Genomic DNA, 17,255 nt, shown 5'->3' with positions numbered 1-17,255 from the left:
TTAGCGTGTGTTTTGTCGGGGAAAGTAAAGGTTAAAGTTACCATTAATATTGTATATAGTATTTTGAGTAGTAAAGTTTTCGATAAAACTTCATGTTGAAAAATGAATTTGATAGCTTTAGTAAAATACATATCAGCAAGAGAAATTGGAATAAGTTGAAAAGATTGTAGTAAAGTGTGTATATAAGTGTAGTTTGCTGTTGCTGTTGTGTGTGTGTTTGGTTTGTGTGTTTTTGATTTTGATTGAAAAACAGGAGAAACTCGAGCCTTTGGGCGCAATCTTTAAAGCGTACACTTTGGCGTATACTTGATATAAGCGGCACAGCTGCCGCCTTTTGGCATCCACCAAGCTCAAATTTCCGTTGTATTCCAGAAGTATTACGAGTACAATGTGGGCGGCGTGTGTCCTGAACACGGACGTGAATCGTGGACGTGGACGTGGAAGTGAATCGTGGACGGAATCTTGGACGTGGTCGTGGCGTGACTTGACGTGGCATTCATGTTAATGTTAGTGAGTACAAGTACAAAATAAAAGAAGCATATCAAAAAAAAAAGAAAACAAGTGGAAAAAAATGAAAAGAATCAAATAACCTCCTTATCGAGAAAGAGAGTGAGAGAGAGAGAAGTGGAGGGTAGGCAGAAGGAAATTGTAATAGAAGAAATTGAATTGTGTGTTTTCATTTTTTTTCTTTTTTTATAAAGCCGATGGCAGCTGAGCTCATTGTTGCCACAGCGGCTGCTGCTTCTGTTATGGGCGTGGCAGTATGCGTGGGCGTGAAAGTAGGCGTGTGTTTGTTTCTGTTGTTGTTGTTGTTGTAGCTGTTGCTGTTGTTGTATATGTTTTGTGTCAGTGAAGTGCATGAAGATTCTAAGGATTGCTGTGCTGTGCACTTGGGTATCGTTTTAGGTGTTTGCTGAGTTTTGCTGCCGTGTTTTGTTTGCCGTGTTATGCTGTGCTGTGTTGTGTTGTGTTGTGTCAAGCTCTTGTGCGTGTATGTGTATGTGTGTGTGTTGGTGTTTGGTGTTGTGTGTGTTTTACAATGAGGTAAAGTTCGGCTGTGAAGGTTTTTCTTTTTTTGAAGAGGAGGAGCGTACAAATATGTACACACATTATTATTTTTTTTGTTCATTTCTGGGTATTTGCTGTATTTTTATCAAAAGGAGCATTATATGATTTCTGTGTGTGGTGCACTTAAGCTTAAGTAGAGAATACAATTACAATTACATTATAAGAATACGTAGTTTATTTTATTTTTGGGATGGGAGTGGAAACTAGACGAAAAGGGAAAAAGTGAGAGAGAGAGAGAGAGTGATTCTTATGGATCAGCGATCTTTTATGTGTATTGTGTGTGTGTTTTGTAGTGTAGTGTAGAGTTTTAGTATTTTAATATACTGCACTTTGGCGTGTGTGTGTTTTTTATGTGCAACGCTAGATCTTAAATAAAAGTACTTTTTTAAATACTTTCTTATGCTGTTGTAACTTGAAAATCAATTTCAATTTTGAACGAGTCTAAATTTCTAGTTAAAATTTCTTTCATCATATTTCATGCTATGTTTTTGTTTTTGTTATTTTAGTTTATCGCCAATCAACAAAAGTCTCGATCTTCATTCAAAACTGAAACACAAGCGCTAAAATTATAACTAAACGGAATTGTGCCAGATATAATAATATAGTAGTTGTATATACGATATCATCAAAATATTATATAGTTATGAAACTTATTTCGATTAGCTCAATGACCACTTCTAATGATGGTGCCAAAAACTTACGCAATCAATGAAAAATTCTTCGCAATTTTGCTGAACAATAAACGCTTACCTGAAAAGAAAAAAGAAGAGAAATGGAAATGGGTTTTACTAAAGCAATTAGGGATAGTTCGGAATACGACAATAAATTCACATACGAATGGCAATAAATGTCATGTTGAATGATAATTGTGAAACGAAACGAAAATGATATTTTATTGCATCGCTCGGACTGCACGTTTGCAACATTTATTACTGGCAAATCCACATATATAGTAAGTTATCCATCCCTACAATGGCAATAAAGGCTAACACGATGTGAAAAGCTCAGCTCAAATAAATTTCTCTGATACTCGGTGACAATAGAAACGCATTAGCTGCCACCCTCCACCCTCCACCTTCCAATCCCAACCCCAAGTCAAGGGATTTCCTTGATTTGCTTCTTACAACTGTTTTGTTCCCCTACACATGTGGCAACTTTAAAAAGTACAATTCCTAAACAATGTTCTTCGGTTGCAGTTGAGTTAAAAAGTAGTTCGAATGTTTTACGATTTGTGCTCTTTATTTTTATTTTTATTTTCTCATATTTGTCGCATTTTTATGTCGATTTTTGAGTGCTTGCTGAGGGACGAAGACGGAGACTGCTGAGAGCATCTGCAGTTTTGTATTTGGGTAATTGACATACGTGTGTTACACACACGTTTTTGGTGTTTTATGTGTGCATTATATATACATTACGTATACGACTACGAGGACTGTGCAGCAACTGTATTATATAGTATAGTATTTCGATTTGATTTCTCGATTTTTATGACCATGCTAATGGCATTTTCATGTTTAGCTAGTCTATCACTGCCAGACTTTGACGGCCTAATGCTCAATTGCCAATCGCAATCACACGAACCTCAGAGCGCAGAGCTTCGCCTCCTGCTCTTCCTCCTCTTCTTCTTCCTCCTAACCGCACTCTTTTCACCGACGACAGCTTGACATTGCTCGTGGCAGCAAGTGGTATGGATGGTAAGTGGCAGCTAGCATGAGGGGTGGGGAGGAGAGGAGAGCAATGATTGAGCTGCCTGGTTGTCACTGCTTGGTAAAATGTGTAAGTGGTATTATGCCTGTTATAAGTCGACCAAGGACTCGCCTCGCCTCGCCTCGACTTGACTCGACTCGACTCGACTATGAAAGTGCTGTGAATTTAGCATCAATCTACGCAATTAAGTGTATCAATTTGTTGGAACCACTTCCCGACGCATTCGTGCAGAATTTCTGCGCTTGATAAGCGACTCTCCGACTCTCCGAGTCTCTCTCGCAAGTCTTAAAAGACAGCAGCGACACGGCCAACGTCAGCTTCAGTTTCAGTTTCAGGCAACATGAAAAGGCAAGCACAGAGAGAGGGAGGATGGGAGGGGGAGTAGAGGTGACCCCCGCTAGCTGGCCGAGAGCTGTTTACGATGCCTTGGGGCAGCAAATGGCGCTTGCAAATTGAGCGAGACTGCCTGACTGACTGACTGACTGCCTGCCTGCCTGCCACCTTCTTCTTCTCTCCTAGATACACACACACACACGCACACACACACATAGTCTGTGAGATACATTATGTAAATGGTGGCTCGGCCTTTTGCTCGCATGTCGCAGCTTCACATTTCGCAACTGGCAAAGTGGCATAATGGCAAGTGGCATGTGGCATGTGGCATGTAGTCGCATCTAGCAAGTAGCATGTAGCATGTAGCATGTGGCATGTCGCATGCTGCCAATTGATAAGCATTTTAAATAAAATATCCTAACTCGCGCCACCGTTTTTGAAAGCATTCAATGATTTTCCAAGCGATTGCACAGCCAATGATTAAACAATAACAACAACAGCAACTACTAGTCGAGCATTAAGAGGGGGAGGGGGAGGGGGAAAAGTAGAAAACGCTGAGCGTTGGCCACTTTCATGTGCGGCAATTTTCTTGGCGCGCTGTGTGCAGCAGCTTGAAAATGAATTATGTATGTGTATCGATCGCATGCCAAAAATACATGTATGTGTATCTCTGTGTGCGTGTGTGTGTATTATGTATATGAGCTTAATAAGATGCGATTATAGAGAGAGTGAGGGGGGAGAGAGAGATACAAAGATATATCTGTGCGAGTGGCTTTCGACTTTGACTTACCTTTAACGGCACTTAATTGGTTTCCCACCATCTGTTTCGCTATGAACGCCGCCATTTTTCTTTACGCTCTGCGACTCCTCTCTATGGGCGTATGTGGGCGTGACTCTGGCGTATGTATATATGTATATAGAATGCACTTGCGGTTGACTTTCGAGACCAAAAACTGGAAAAGAAATGTGCAGAAAAAGGCAGCAAATTAAATGATGCTCATAACAAGACACACACACAAAAAATATGAGAATAATGAAAGGACAATGCCCAAGAGGACAATGCGTCTGCGTCTCCCCCTCATCAAGAGAGTGACCAAGCAACTCGAGTACAGGCATCTCTCGCTGGACTCGCCGCCAAGTTGGCCCTGTCACCTGTTTCAAGCGCTGATACTTTAAGCCGATTAGCTTAAATGCCGCCCGCTTCGTTGCCTCTGTCTAGCAGCGAAGTTCGCCTTCTTTTTTCTTCGTCTCCATCTTCATCTTCATCTCTATCGCGCAGTTTACATTTCTCTGTCGCTGACATATTCGCTGACTCTCTACTCTGCGTTGTTGTTCTCCCTGTGGTATGGGGAACACATTGCTGACATTACCACGCAGCTGCTCCAGCCTGCTGCCTGCTGCCGGCTGCCTGCTGCTGTACTACATAATCTAATATTATCTGAGGCCCGGCACAATAATACTTAATGAAGAAAGAAGAAAATTTTCAATTTTGTTAAGGCCGCCAGCCACAGCAGAGCAGAGGAGAGGAGAGCTGAGGAGAACAGAGCTCAGCAGGAGGCGGCCCTTAACTTTAGCTTACATTTCCATTTCCATTTCCCATCTACTAGCTGCAGAGGCTTTATAACCATATATTAATATTTGCTCAAATTGGGCTAACGAACTTAAGCCGACGGCAAACCAGAGACAGAGATGGAGATGGAGAGACGAGAGTTTTTCGGCAGGGAAAAAGTTGCAACAAATTAAAACAACACCAGCTAAACGAGCAACGAAATTAGTTTGACATAAAAAGCATACGCCTGCCAGGCAAACAGACAGACGGACAGACAGACAGACGGACGCTCGAAATGACAGACTGACAGATCGGCAGGATGTAGCAGGACTCAGCTCCATTCTCTCTCTCTCTCTCGCTCTCTCTCTTGCTTCCTGTCTGTGCCAAGCTAATGAATTAAGCTGGCGCTGAAAAGAATTTTCAGCTTTTCATGTGCCCTGCGGCCACGCGTCAGCAGAATTGTTTATTGGACGACGTAGAACTCCTCTGCGGCGTTATCCGCCTCCTCTCCGCCTCCTCCTCAAAGCAAAAGCAAAACACATTTGGCCGTTAACGAAATTCACGAAAATTCTCTTTAATTTGCAACTTGGCAAGAGGATAGCAACATTGTCGAAACAGAAGGGTTTTCACATCCACAGCTAAAGCCAACGGCTTTGACGGACAGACGGACGGACAGACGGACGGAACCAACCTAGCTGCGGCCCTAATATATGTAAATAAAAGCACAAATTTATGGGTTTCGTGTTTAGAATTTGATGTGCCAGCTGCTCCTACTTCTTGTTCTTGTTCTCAAGGTGTGCCACAACACAACGCAGAACTGAAAAAAAGGGAACAGAGAAATAAAAAACGAATTCGCATTTCTCTGTGGCCAGGCGACGGCGGCTATCCAATTACGTTTGAAGTTCTTTTGCTGTTTTCTTTGCTTTCTACCTGATATGAGCAGAAAAATAAAAATAAAGAACGTAAAGCTAAAGCCAATAAACACGCAAATAAGCCAAGTTGAGTTTTGCTGTGCTGTGCTGTGCTGCGTTTCTATGGGCACCTTTATAACCAACCTATCAAATGGGGGTCAGCGCACAAATATCAAGTATACGCAACGTAAGCCTTTCGAAAGTCAACAGCATTACAATGAAGTGAACCTTTTCATTTAGTTTTTTTCTTTTTTGCAAATCAATGCAAATCAAAATGGAAAGCCTTTCATTCTTTGTTTAAAACTGCAGTAAAGTATTAGAGAGGGGATGAAGTGGGGGGTGGGATGAAGTGTGGGGGAGGTGGAAAACTGGTACTTCACGCGTGAAAATGCGCAAAAGTTTATGCAAACATTTGACGTGAATTGCTGAGTTTAGAGTTTTCGAGTTTGGAGCATACTTGTCGCATACTTTAGACGCTTGGGGAATACTTTAAGATACTTTCAAATACTTTGGACAGCTTTAGATGGGTGCACACAGGTAAAGAGAGGGAGAAGGGAGGGAGGGAGGAGAGAAGTGGGAGCGGGTTGTCTGCTAGTTTGGACAGCTGGGCCAAAGCTTACCTGGCACTCAGTAAATATTCCGTTGAGATTTGCCGCTGGGAAATTCTTTTATGTGATGCGTGTTGTGTGTTTGTTGTTGTTCTTGTTGTTGTTATCAGCTGTTGTTCCTTGTATTCTTGTTCGTTTTTCTTGTTGTTGTTGTAGAAGAGGCAAAAGTTGGAAAATTTGTTGTTTGTGTGTGGCTTGTTGTTGTTTTTTTGTTTTGTTTTAAAGAAATCCACTAAGAAGAGCGAGCATCAGACAGATAGAGTTTTTTCTGCAATGTAAATATAGATAAGAGAGAAGAAGAAAAAGAAAACAGAAACTTATATAAGTTAGAGGCAAGCAATATCGAGTGCGAAAGAGACAGACAGTAGAATACCAAAAAAAAAAAAAAAAATGTAAAGAGAAGGGGTTAAAGTTGATACTGATGAGTTTGCATAGTTTGGTTAGTAGTACAATAACCATTGACCCTCCATAACATAACAACCTATTGACATTGCACCTAATTTAAACAGACGCAAAACACACACACACACATACATGTAAGCACGCGAGCAAACACACACACACACATTGTGTCTGCCGTGTGTATGCGAATGTGTTGTGCTGTTTTCTTTACTGTTTTCAGCGTGTGTGTGTGTGTGTGTGTGTTTCTTTTTTGTTGTCGTTTCGTTCGTTCTTTTGCTACTGCTGCTGTTGTTGTTGATGTTGTTGTTGTGTTTTGTTGTTTTTATCGATATTTCTTTATTAGGGTTTCTTTTATGCGAGCGTGCACGTAAGTGCCCATTACGAATCTGGGTGGTGAAGCAAGAGGAGGCGCACCAGGAGGAGGAAGAGTAGGAGCAGGGTAGCTCACACACACACACACCAACACATCAACACACAGCACACACGACGCTGCTTAAAACATTTTTACGTAACACACGCTGCTAACTGATTTAATCAAATTTTTTTAAGAACTTTGACACTTTTTTGTGTGTTTCCCCAATTTGGCATTTTGGATTACATAAAGCCGCCTTCGCTGTCGACGCAATTCAATTCTTTGCGTTTTTCGCAGTGCATTTAACTCGTAAACAATTTAATTGTTTATAATTGAATTAGTTTTGTTTTTGTTTCGCCTTTAGTTTTTTTGTTGTAGTGCGTTTGCTGTGACCAAAGCCAACGGATTTGCTGCCTCATATGTGTGTGTGTGTGTGTGTAAGAGAGTGTGTGTGAGGCTTTGTTTTATTATACATGGATTCACGCGTTCAAGTACATAATATACACACGCACACACACACGTACACACACTATGTATGATAAATACATATGTATGTTAGGTGCGTATGTTGGTAGTTCTTTTATTTAATACTTTTGCTTTGGCACTTTACTTTTGCTATATTTTATTCGGCGCTTCTTACTTCATGCTATGTTCGCACTCTTCTGTGTCGCACTGCCGAGTTCCCTACATGGAAAACTCGGGCCGTTGCGGCGCCGTCGCCGCCGCCACCAGTCGTTGCCATAGTCACAGCTGTAGGCTGCTGCGACGTCGGCGCTGGCGTCGGCATCGGCTTCGTCGGCGTCGTCGTCGCATCGGCATCGACATCGGCCACACAGAAAAAGAAGGCGCCTAAATTACAACAATAACCGAATACGAAAAACACTCAACAATGCTCGCTCACTCACTCAATTCTGCCAAAGCTTTTGCTTATTGTGCTGGCTTCGCTTTGAGTGCGTTAACAAGCTAGCTGCACTGCTCTAACGCATGGCGCATGCCATTTGATGCCAAAGCAGAGCGAACGAAAATGTATTACACTCGGGCAGAAAGGTAAAGCGCTCAAGGCGCTCAGATAATAGCCGTAGGGCTCCCTATGCGTTGTTGTTGTTGTTTCTCAACACTCACACATAAAAATATACATGTGTGTGTGAGTGTGTTGCAATACATACGCGAAGATAGCACGAACGTTTGTGTGAGTGTGTGTGTACATAATAGCTTTTGGCTTTTTAACTAATAATATATTTATCTGCCGTCGCTTTTCGTCTACTTCTATTTCTATTACATAATATGTGTGTTTCCATTTTTTTCGCTATCTTGCTGCCTGCCTCGCGCTCTCTCTGGCTTGACTTTTTGACTTTGAAATGAAAAGCGTTGCCTACTTTTGTGCGCATGGCGCTTGCGCCCGGAAGGCCCACAGAAGAAAAAAAAAGCAAGAAAAACGTACGAAATGAGAGTCAAGTCAAGTAAGTAAGTACAACTCGACTCGTACATTATGCGTTATTGATTTGTTGTTGTAATTTTAGTCGCAGCAGCAGCAAATAAAATGCCTGCTTGCTGATAAGTTAAACAACCATATGGCACATCTGCTAACGAGTTATGTTAGGCCAGCCTTTGCTTTTGCCTGTGCCTTTGCTGTGTTGCCTTTGGCCTTTGTTTGCCTGTCACTTGCCATTAGCTCACTTTCGTATGTGAGGGTGTGTGTGTGGCATGTGTGTGTGTGTGTGTTTTGGAACTGTTAGACTGCTAGACAAAGCGGCAGCCAGAAGTTTTGTGGCGCATCGGAAACGCACAGCTTGAAAGAAGGAAATTGCAAAGTTCTTGGCCACGTCCGCAGCCAGCTGTCCTCCTCCTCCTCCTCCTCCTCCCCCGCTGCCCCTCTTATCAGCTTCGTCCTGTGGTCAGCCCATGACAAGTGCATCAATTGCCTTAAGGGTCTCATGAGCTCGCTCTCTCTCTCTCTGGCTTGGTTGGCGGGGCAACGAGAATTCTAATTAGTGTGATATAAATCCAACAAATGCCGGGACTTTATTGTTTTGCACTCCATCAATTATAGTTTCTTAACATTTTCTTCGTTTCCTTCTTTTTTTGAGCAGCTTAGTGTGCGGTGGCGATTGCGGTGGCGAAACAGACTTTGGCAGTGCTTTATATACCAATCAATTATATTTCCTGCTGCCTTTTGCGCTGCCTTTCAACTTATTTTTTGCCACAAATTGCTTATTACATCCGCAGACAGCCCTTTTCCCCAGCTCTCTCTTTCACACTCCCCCTCTCTCTCCTTCACCTGCGCTACTTCTGCTTGAGATGAATGTCACGTAGTGGCCACAAGTGAATTGCGTCCGTTGAGTACTGCGAAGGCGGCTGACGAAGTAGAAAGAGCACGGAGGCGGAGAGGAGATGAGACGTAACATTGTTTTTAGCAGTCGAGCAAATGTTGAAATTTTTCACTTGATTATTGATGGCTCGCCACGGGGCTGCCAAAGCTTGGAGGAGCTCTTTGTCGAGCGCGCTTACCTACAACCGTTGAAGGCACCGTAACACACTACAAACAACAAAATTCCTCGACTTGTATTTTCGTGTTACTTTCAACAACAACAACTGTGTCTGTCACTGTAACTGGCACCGTTGTCGACACTCTGTATACATACCGAAAGCAAAAACAACACAACAACAGGAACAACAAGACGAAAGTTCACTCGACTCGTTGCAAAACTATACAACGAAAATACCAAAAAAACTGTTATTTCACTGCTGCTCTCCTTCTGCTGCTGCTGCTGTCCACCGAAATATGTAAAGAGAGCGAGCGCAAGCTAATAGTTAGAGAGCACGCATAACAGGGATAGCTAGCAAGCTTACAGCGGCCTAGTATAAATGAGAGAGCGAGAGAGAGAGCGCTCCATTGAGTGTGTGTATGTGTGTGTGTGTGTGAGTCGTCGCTCAATTTTACTTTGCCGTCAGTTTTGACAGTTGACCCCAACAGTAACAGCAACAGCACCAACAACAACAACAACACAACACATTTGTGCAAAAGCTCTCCTCTCTCTCTTCGCGAACGAAAGCTTGGCTAAATCGCTAGCTAAAAGCTGATAGTGCCTGCTGACAATGAAATGATTAAAATGATTAAATAATAATTGATAGTAAATTGTAATGTCGTATGTTATGTGTTGGAAAGTCCTTTTGCTAATTAACACGCCAGCGAGATGCGAGTTGTGAATTATGCCAACTGCTGCTGCCTCCGCTGCTGCCGCTGCTGCTTACACATGCAAGTTGTTGTTGTTGTTGTTGTCTGTTGTTGATTGATCAACAAATCGCTTTATGCTCATCCGACGGATGAGTTTTGCCGCTCGGAAACAGGAACCGGCGACAGGCGTTTGCTAATTTTTATGCCAGCATGCGTGTGTGTCTGTCTGTGTTTTCTGTGTTTTTTCTCTTATTTTTTTTATAGATTTGTTCCGCTTGTAAATTTTTACACACGAACCGGAAGATGTCGAGCGTACACAGAGCGCTGATAAAACAGACTAAGGCCTGCTGCTGTGCCGTGTCGTGCCGTTTGTGTCTTGTTTACCCAAAAAAATAAAAAGCGAAACAAAATCAAGAAAAAAAAATACTTGGTACACTTTTTTGCACACACACACACACACACACACACACACACACACACACACACACATTCACTCACGGAGAATTTGGCGAGAACGCGCGCGCGCTTTACGCCCACATAGCTCTCTGTATGTGTGTGTGTGTGTGTGTGCCTGTGTGTGTGCGTGTAAGAGGCGTATAGGTAATTTATATAAATTATTTAATTAAGCCATGTACGTCAGCACGCGGCGCAGAGCCCATTATTTAGATTAAAATCAAACCCATTACGTTTTATGCCACCTGTCTTGTGGCTTTCCTTCGTTCCTTCGTTCGTTCCTTCGCTCGTTCGTTTCATCGTATCCATCGTTGTTATTCCTGGCAGGATGTACTATAATACTATATAGAAAGGAATTTGCTTAGGCCCATTTGCTGGCGTCTATTGGTTTTGTTATGATTGTTTTTGGCATTGCCGACGCCTTCCATCCGTCCGTCTTCCCGCCTCCCGTCAAGGCAAATTGGCCACATTTGGCGCGTGCCAGCAGTTTTCAGCTTTGTTGAATGCTTTAATGACTGCTGGGAATTCGGCAACAGTCTCAGCTGCTGAGCTGCTGATGCAGCAGCATTACACCAAGGAGTTTATCCCCAGGTAGATAAGTATACAAAAATCAATTTAATAAACACTCACCGCACTGCCAATACTCTAGTTTGGTATTGAGCGAGTGTCAATTGCATTGATTAGGCATTTAACTTGAACGGAGTTGAAGTAGTAAACTAGATTGATTTCATTGAAAGCAGAATGACACGCAGAATGATAAAGTTAATTTACCCCTCGCTACTTGCTCATAATAATGATATAGCAACTGACAGGCAGTTAGAGGATATCAAATACAAGCACGAACACAAACTGCCCGCTCCCCAGGGATGAGGCTCAGCTCGACTTGCGGTCTTCGTCGTCAATCAATGAGAATTCAAGAGCAGCCGCCGCCAAAGATGACAACTAAACTTCACTTCACCCGCAGACAATGTCATTTTGTGGGAATCCCCCCCACACACACACACACAACGAACGAAAACTCTGGCAAAAGCAAAAGCACAAGCGAAGCAGCGAGAAGAGGAAGCAGAGAGTGGCTTAATTTAAAACGGTTTCATGTTGTGATTTTGACAAATGATAAATTTTTTTATGCATGCATGTGTGTGTGTGTGTGAGGCAGGCAATGTGAGATAGCTTTTGTATTTGGCATGTCATCCGAGCTACAAGTATGATATCTCGTTCCGCTCCCGCTCTTCCCTCTCCTCCCATCACTCCCTCTGTAATTTTGTAGTGGTCGATGAGTTGGCACAATGCGCGAACAGATAAACGCCACAATCCCCCCCAACTTTCCCCCGCCCCCTACATACCACTATTTGCCCAGTCTTTCACTCTATCTATACAGCCAACTCTCTCCCTCTCTCTGTGCCTCGTGCCTTCGCTCAACACTAACCAGCAGCGAGTGCCGAGTGTGTCAAAGGGTCGCTAAGTAAGTAAGCTGCCACACACACACATACAATCGTATATATATGTATATTGAGATATATACGGAAAAGTTTCAGTTTCAGTTCAGAGAGTACATCAAAAAACTACATGCTGTCGCTGTCATTGCCACCTCCTCACCTCCTCCTCATTCCCCATCTCCCCGAGTGCTGCTTCTATAAAAAGAGTTGGTTTCGTTGGGGCACAGGACGTCGCAATCAACAGTCAACAGTCAGCAGCCAGCAAAATGTTGCAACAATTTATTGATTTAACAAAAAAGAGAAAAGAGAGGAGGGGAGAAAGGAAATGGCATCGACAAAGCCATTGCCATGGCTATGTTGATATTAAAGTTGTTGTTGCCGTGGCAAATGGGATTGAGAATATCGGAATCAAAGCTCAGTCCGGCTCAGTTCGAGGCATGTGGTCAAAACCAATAAAGCTGGCAAATTGGCCAAATGTGTATATACGACCAAGCGGAGGCAAAAGCAACATGTCCAAAAATATAAACAACAATCAACATGGAGCAACACATGGATAACAATAAAATTGCAAACCAATTGCCATCGTCGTCGTCGTCGTCGTCCTCCGTGTGGCGCAACTTTGAGGCGCGCGTTTTAAAGTCGACGGTGAACAGCGTCTGCCTCGACTGGACACCACATGACAATGCCCGTGTCTACAGCATTGAGAAGTATCACAAACGTTACGACTGGCAGCAGGTGGCCTGGACAAGCACAAGTCCACACACCATCGACAAATTGGAGGAGAATTTCGGCTATCGACTGCGCATCAAGGCGCTCCAATTGGTCGAGGGAGAGGAAGAGGGAGGGAATTGCAGCCACTATGAGATACTCGCCATTTCACCGGATGTCATTGTATGAGTAGCTGCATTAAAGTCAGCTCAGTTGTCAGTTTGGCTTCGGTTACGAACTGCTTTCGAGCTGTGCAACAGTTGCCAATTAATAGCAACTAATTAGGATGTGGTGTGAAGCGTTTGCTAAACTCATTTCGAAGAGAATTGAAAGCAAGTTTGAAAACTGTGAATCGTCAGTAGAGATTGAGGAACTGAGTAGCTTGAATCGTAGAGGGAATATAAATGCTTCCTCAGAAGATTTAAGATACTACAATATAATAGAGTAGTTTTGGTCACTTTAAATGCCAGTTTCAATTGTTTTATGCAGATCCTTAAAAAGGTTTATACTACATGGGTAATTCCCTGTCAAAAAATGTCAGTGAAAATACAATAACTGAAACCATTTCAAAAATAAGTGAAGGTTATTCTTATAGCTCATGACTTGTACTATGTTTAAAGCTTAAATTGATTTTAAAAACTTTTTCTGTTTTACGACAAATTTTTTTGCATTTATTATAAAATAGAAAAAATAATTCCAAAATAAATCGTTTTTCTAACCACTTTCAATCGTGCTGAGCCGACCTTTAAAACAGTGGATTTTGTATTAATTGATTTAACATATTTGTCTGATTTATCTCCTACTAAAAATCTAAATTTAAAGCGCAATATTTAATAGCGCAATCAATCTCTTATATTTAAGGTTCAAATTTGCTCATTAGTGTATTTTGAGGATTAAATGTACTATACAAATATTTTTCTAGTGTAAACCAACTACATTTAATATTTTATAATCTTGAATTTGATTCAATTTCATTGAAAAAAATAGATACTAACGTAAAATGTGATCACAAAAATACTAAATTTTAAGTGACTTGGAAAAAACTTTCTTAGCTGTTAGTTGTATTTTAGTATAGAATCCCTTTTATTCAAAAGAAGTACCTTAACAACACAGTTTTATTTAAAAAATAAGGTTTCGATTGTATTAATTGGAAAAGGTTAAACTTTTAAAGGTGAAATACTGAAGTTGAGAACATTTTTCTGACTAATTCAGCTTTAATTGAAAAGCGAAATAATTATTTTTAAATAACAAAGTGGGTCAATTTATAATACATTAATTTCTATATTTTATTATTAGTTCACTGCACAAAAATAAATTTAAATGATATTTCTAGCCGATTAGCTTATTATTGATTAGTTTTCTACGAGCACAAAAACCCAAAACAGATTTCCAAATTATACATTTCAAGCCAGTGCCAAATATTAGCATAATTCAAAATTGATTACACTCGACTACAGCCAGGCAAATTAAAGTTGATTATCTATCGTTCCACAGGCCTGCACAGAAGCTGCGCCGCCCTCGACAAACTGTTTGCATCGCGCCATCCGCAAATCGCAGCAATTTCTGGTGAAGCGCATGTTACGTCGTCGACCAAGTCTGGTCGATTATCCCGGTCCGAATGGCTTTCTACCGCTGGCCAATGCAATTATTCAGGGCGAGATGTGTATTATCGATGTGCTGCTCTCATCCGGCTGCAGTGTTCACCTCGGGAATCCACAAAACGGACGCACGCCGTTGCACGTTAGTTGAAACAAAAAAAGAGTAAACCTTTTTAAACCAGCTATCCATAGTATAGAAGGGTATTATTACTTTGTGGAAATGTATGTAACAGGCATCAATGGGAAAGGTAAAAAGTCATGTCTGTCTCTCCGTTTATCTGTCTATCTGTCTGCTGTCCTTCGGTCAGGCTTTCCGTCCGTATAATAAATTAGTTCTCAGACACAATCTTGTATATTTAGAAATCTATGGCATATGTTCAACATAATAGTATATCAATATACCAAATACAGAATTTAATATACCCAATAAAGTAAATTCAGTATATTTTGGTATTTTGGTATATTAATAATTTTGAAATCTATGGTATATGATCAAGGTAATAGTATATCAATATACCAAATACAGAATTCAAAGTAGATTCAGTATATTTTCGATTCTTGGTATATTTTAAAATAAATACAGAATTCTCTCTCTTACTATTATTGAAAAAAATGGATGGATATCTCACAGTCGAGCACACTCGAGTACACTTTGATATTTGTTCTTTTTACACCTCCGGTTTATGTCGCTGACTCTCTTTGCAGCTGGCCTTCTACCATGGTCATCTGCCCTCGGCCCGGATACTGTTGAATAAAAAGGCACAGCTGGAGGCGGTTGACTGCAATGGCATGACACCAGCGCACTGTGCCGTTGATGCCAATCAGCTGGAAATGGTGAAATTTGCACTCGAGTCGGGCGCAAATTTGGAGGCCAGAGATGCCTGTGAGTGGACACTACTGATGCGTGCAGGTTAGTCTAGGGAAACGCCTCTCTTACTAGTACTTGTGTGATTTTCATTTTCCGAATCTCCGTGCAGTGGTGATGGATGCAAGCCTGGAGCTTATCAAGTTGCTGGTGACGCACGGCGCCAACTTGTTGGCCGTGGATGGCCTGGGCAAAAGCTGCAGCGATTTGGCCAAACTTTATCGCCGACAGCAGGCTGGGGATTATTTCGACAAGGTGCACACGTTTCGACTGGAAAAGGCAGCAAAGGCAGCAGCACTAAATGCGGCAAAACAGGCAACCACAAAGGGATTAAGTGCAGCGGTCGACGTAATAGGATAGAAAAGAGCTACACCAAACTAATAAGAATGTAGTCTGCGTTTTTATTAAAGTTTTGCCACTTAACATAGTTTATACAATACAATTTGAGTAGTTTTCGGTCTGATGCCCGCACATATAAACATTGATAAAATCGTCGTTCTGTTTCAGCCCCAAATAGAAAACGTGTTCGGCCAACTCTTTCCCAAACTCGCAGAAATTCTGAGCGTAGAGTGTGAAGAACAAACGCTTGTTGCTCAGTTGATGTGTCTTCAAAACTTGATCCTCCTGATCGTAGATCTCGCGATGCTTGTCTGCAATGGTTATCCACTCGCTGTAATCCTGCCACGACTGGCGGAAACTCTTCAGATAGATCACAGCCAGCATTCTTGCCTCATCCAGGACATTCACATACTGCGGCAACTTGAGACACTCGACTTGCTCCCGGAAACGAATGAAATCACGCTCTCGCTCCGTGATATTAAACATGGTCATGTACAGATGCACTGTGAAGGTGGAATAGTAATAGGACATGGGTTTGTCGCGACTCTGATAAAGATACAAGCTCCAATCGAGCATTGTGCGTTGCACGCCTAACTCATAAGTTGAATTCCTTTTGCGATGCTGCTCCAGATTGCGTAGGTTGTGCTCATAACTCTCGCGATAGATGCGCAATGAAGCATACTCCCGATTCAGATCTCCGGTATAGAAATAAGTGCGCGGAGTGCGAAACTTTTCCTTGTAGGTTACCAACTTGTCACGGACTGGATGCGACCGTCTGTTGAATATCGAATCGGTGCGTTCAACAAAGCGTCTGAGAATTCCCAGAAAGTCGTTCAACTCATGCGAACTGCCCTCAACTAAATCCTTTGTAATGATGTACCCAAAAAGCGGCTTGAAATAATCAAAAGTCTCGCGATAGCAATCCTGCAGAGACTTCTGAGTGTTGCAAGAGATGAAGAAATCAATCAGCTTTTGCTTGGCTTCAAACTGCTCGGGATCATTCTGCAGATCAGTCAGCAACTGTATGAGATCCGTCATCTGTGGTATGTGACCTACAAAGTACTTTCAATTAAAACTTCTTAACTTTTCGTAGTTTTGACCTACCCATTATAGAAAAAAGCGGACGATTGCGACTGCAAACGTAGTCAAAGTAGCTGTCGCAGGCATATTTCTCCGGATTGATCGATTGCTCCATGCGCTGTGCCAGATTATTCAGCTCCTTGATGCGCAACTCCGACAGATGACCCCGGTAGGCGATCTGCGCCTCACCCAATCCCAGACAGCCGCACAACAGCAGCGACCACAACAACATTCTTGCCTAAGTTCAATCACAAACTAGCGGAACACTAAACACTCAACGCGATTGAGACGCAGCTTCGACAGTGGCAACGGCATCCGCCGTTGTTGCTTAAGCTTAGCATTTTGTTGTCGATAAGCATTGTGGAATTATCAGTGAATTGCTCTCCCGCTGTTCATTTGACTTAATTATACCCTGTAGACAAGCCAATTGGTGCAAGGGGTTGATTAAACTGCGCAGAATTAGCAAAACAGTTTATGAAAAGAGTTAAGCCAGAGAAATGGGTTGGAATCCCTATAATAAGCAACAAGTTGGGCGAAATAAAGTAGGTAAATGTATATTATAGTATAGTATATGGAAGAAAAAAAATTAAAAAATATATAAGCCAAAGTTTTGAGGTAAGACTTTGATATTCATTTAGTAGTAATTCCTATAATAAGTAAAAAGTTGGGAA

The 17,255-nt window shown here is 41.9% G+C and overlaps 3 protein-coding genes across 12 annotated transcripts in view; 1 reads left to right on the top strand and 2 right to left on the bottom strand.

Moving 5' to 3' along the window:
• LOC133838264 (complexin) overlaps nt 1–10,417 on the bottom strand; it is a 33,055-nt gene extending 22,638 nt beyond the window's left edge. For 2 of the 9 annotated variants that reach the window (XM_062269320.1, XM_062269321.1), the window contains exons 1-3: nt 7,571–7,657; nt 6,189–6,444; nt 3,899–4,061 (exon numbers count right to left, since the gene is read on the bottom strand). In XM_062269320.1, the coding sequence (XP_062125304.1) occupies nt 3,899–3,953 (55 nt within the window). In that variant the 5' untranslated portion in view covers nt 3,954–4,061; nt 6,189–6,444; nt 7,571–7,657. The other 7 variants (XM_062269312.1, XM_062269319.1, XM_062269317.1 and 4 more) reach the window with 6 other exon arrangements.
• On the top strand, nt 61–15,927 carry LOC133838260 (ankyrin repeat and protein kinase domain-containing protein 1). Of its 2 annotated transcripts, none has more exons than XM_062269308.1 (4): nt 61–510; nt 14,197–14,442; nt 15,006–15,210; nt 15,278–15,927. In XM_062269308.1, the coding sequence occupies exons 1-4, from the start codon at nt 499–501 to the stop codon at nt 15,523–15,525; spliced, it is 711 nt and encodes a 236-aa protein (XP_062125292.1). In that variant the 5' UTR covers nt 61–498; the 3' UTR covers nt 15,526–15,927. The 2 variants fall into 2 exon arrangements, with proteins under 2 accessions (XP_062125292.1, XP_062125291.1); XM_062269307.1 differs by lacking the exon at nt 61–510 and adding an exon at nt 12,291–12,885.
• On the bottom strand, nt 15,549–16,909 carry LOC133838257 (uncharacterized). Its single transcript, XM_062269303.1, has 2 exons — nt 16,609–16,909; nt 15,549–16,556 (listed from the first exon to the last, which is right to left on the bottom strand). Exons 1-2 carry the CDS (start codon nt 16,814–16,816, stop codon nt 15,595–15,597), a joined length of 1,170 nt encoding a protein of 389 aa, XP_062125287.1. The 5' UTR covers nt 16,817–16,909; the 3' UTR covers nt 15,549–15,594.
• Between the last annotated feature and the right edge of the window lie 346 nt (nt 16,910–17,255).

Source organism: Drosophila sulfurigaster, chromosome 2R (genome assembly GCF_023558435.1).
Source record: "Drosophila sulfurigaster albostrigata strain 15112-1811.04 chromosome 2R, ASM2355843v2, whole genome shotgun sequence".
Lineage (NCBI taxonomy): Eukaryota > Metazoa > Arthropoda > Insecta > Diptera > Drosophilidae > Drosophila > Drosophila sulfurigaster.
This window is presented reverse-complemented; position numbering and strand designations above follow the sequence as displayed.

Bases quoted from the DNA above. Each gene is read 5' to 3' on its own strand.
- LOC133838260 (XM_062269307.1), top strand. From the start codon at position 12,532: ATGGAGCAACACATGGATAACAATAAAATTGCAAACCAATTGCCATCG. The intron at 14,443-15,005 runs GTTAGTTGAAAC...CTCTCTTTGCAG, and splicing joins ACGGACGCACGCCGTTGCAC to CTGGCCTTCTACCATGGTCA. The intron at 15,211-15,277 runs GTTAGTCTAGGG...ATCTCCGTGCAG, and splicing joins GACACTACTGATGCGTGCAG to TGGTGATGGATGCAAGCCTG.
- LOC133838257 (XM_062269303.1), bottom strand. From the start codon at position 16,816: ATGTTGTTGTGGTCGCTGCTGTTGTGCGGCTGTCTGGGATTGGGTGAG. The intron at 16,557-16,608 runs GTAGGTCAAAAC...AGTACTTTGTAG, and splicing joins TCCGCTTTTTTCTATAATGG to GTCACATACCACAGATGACG.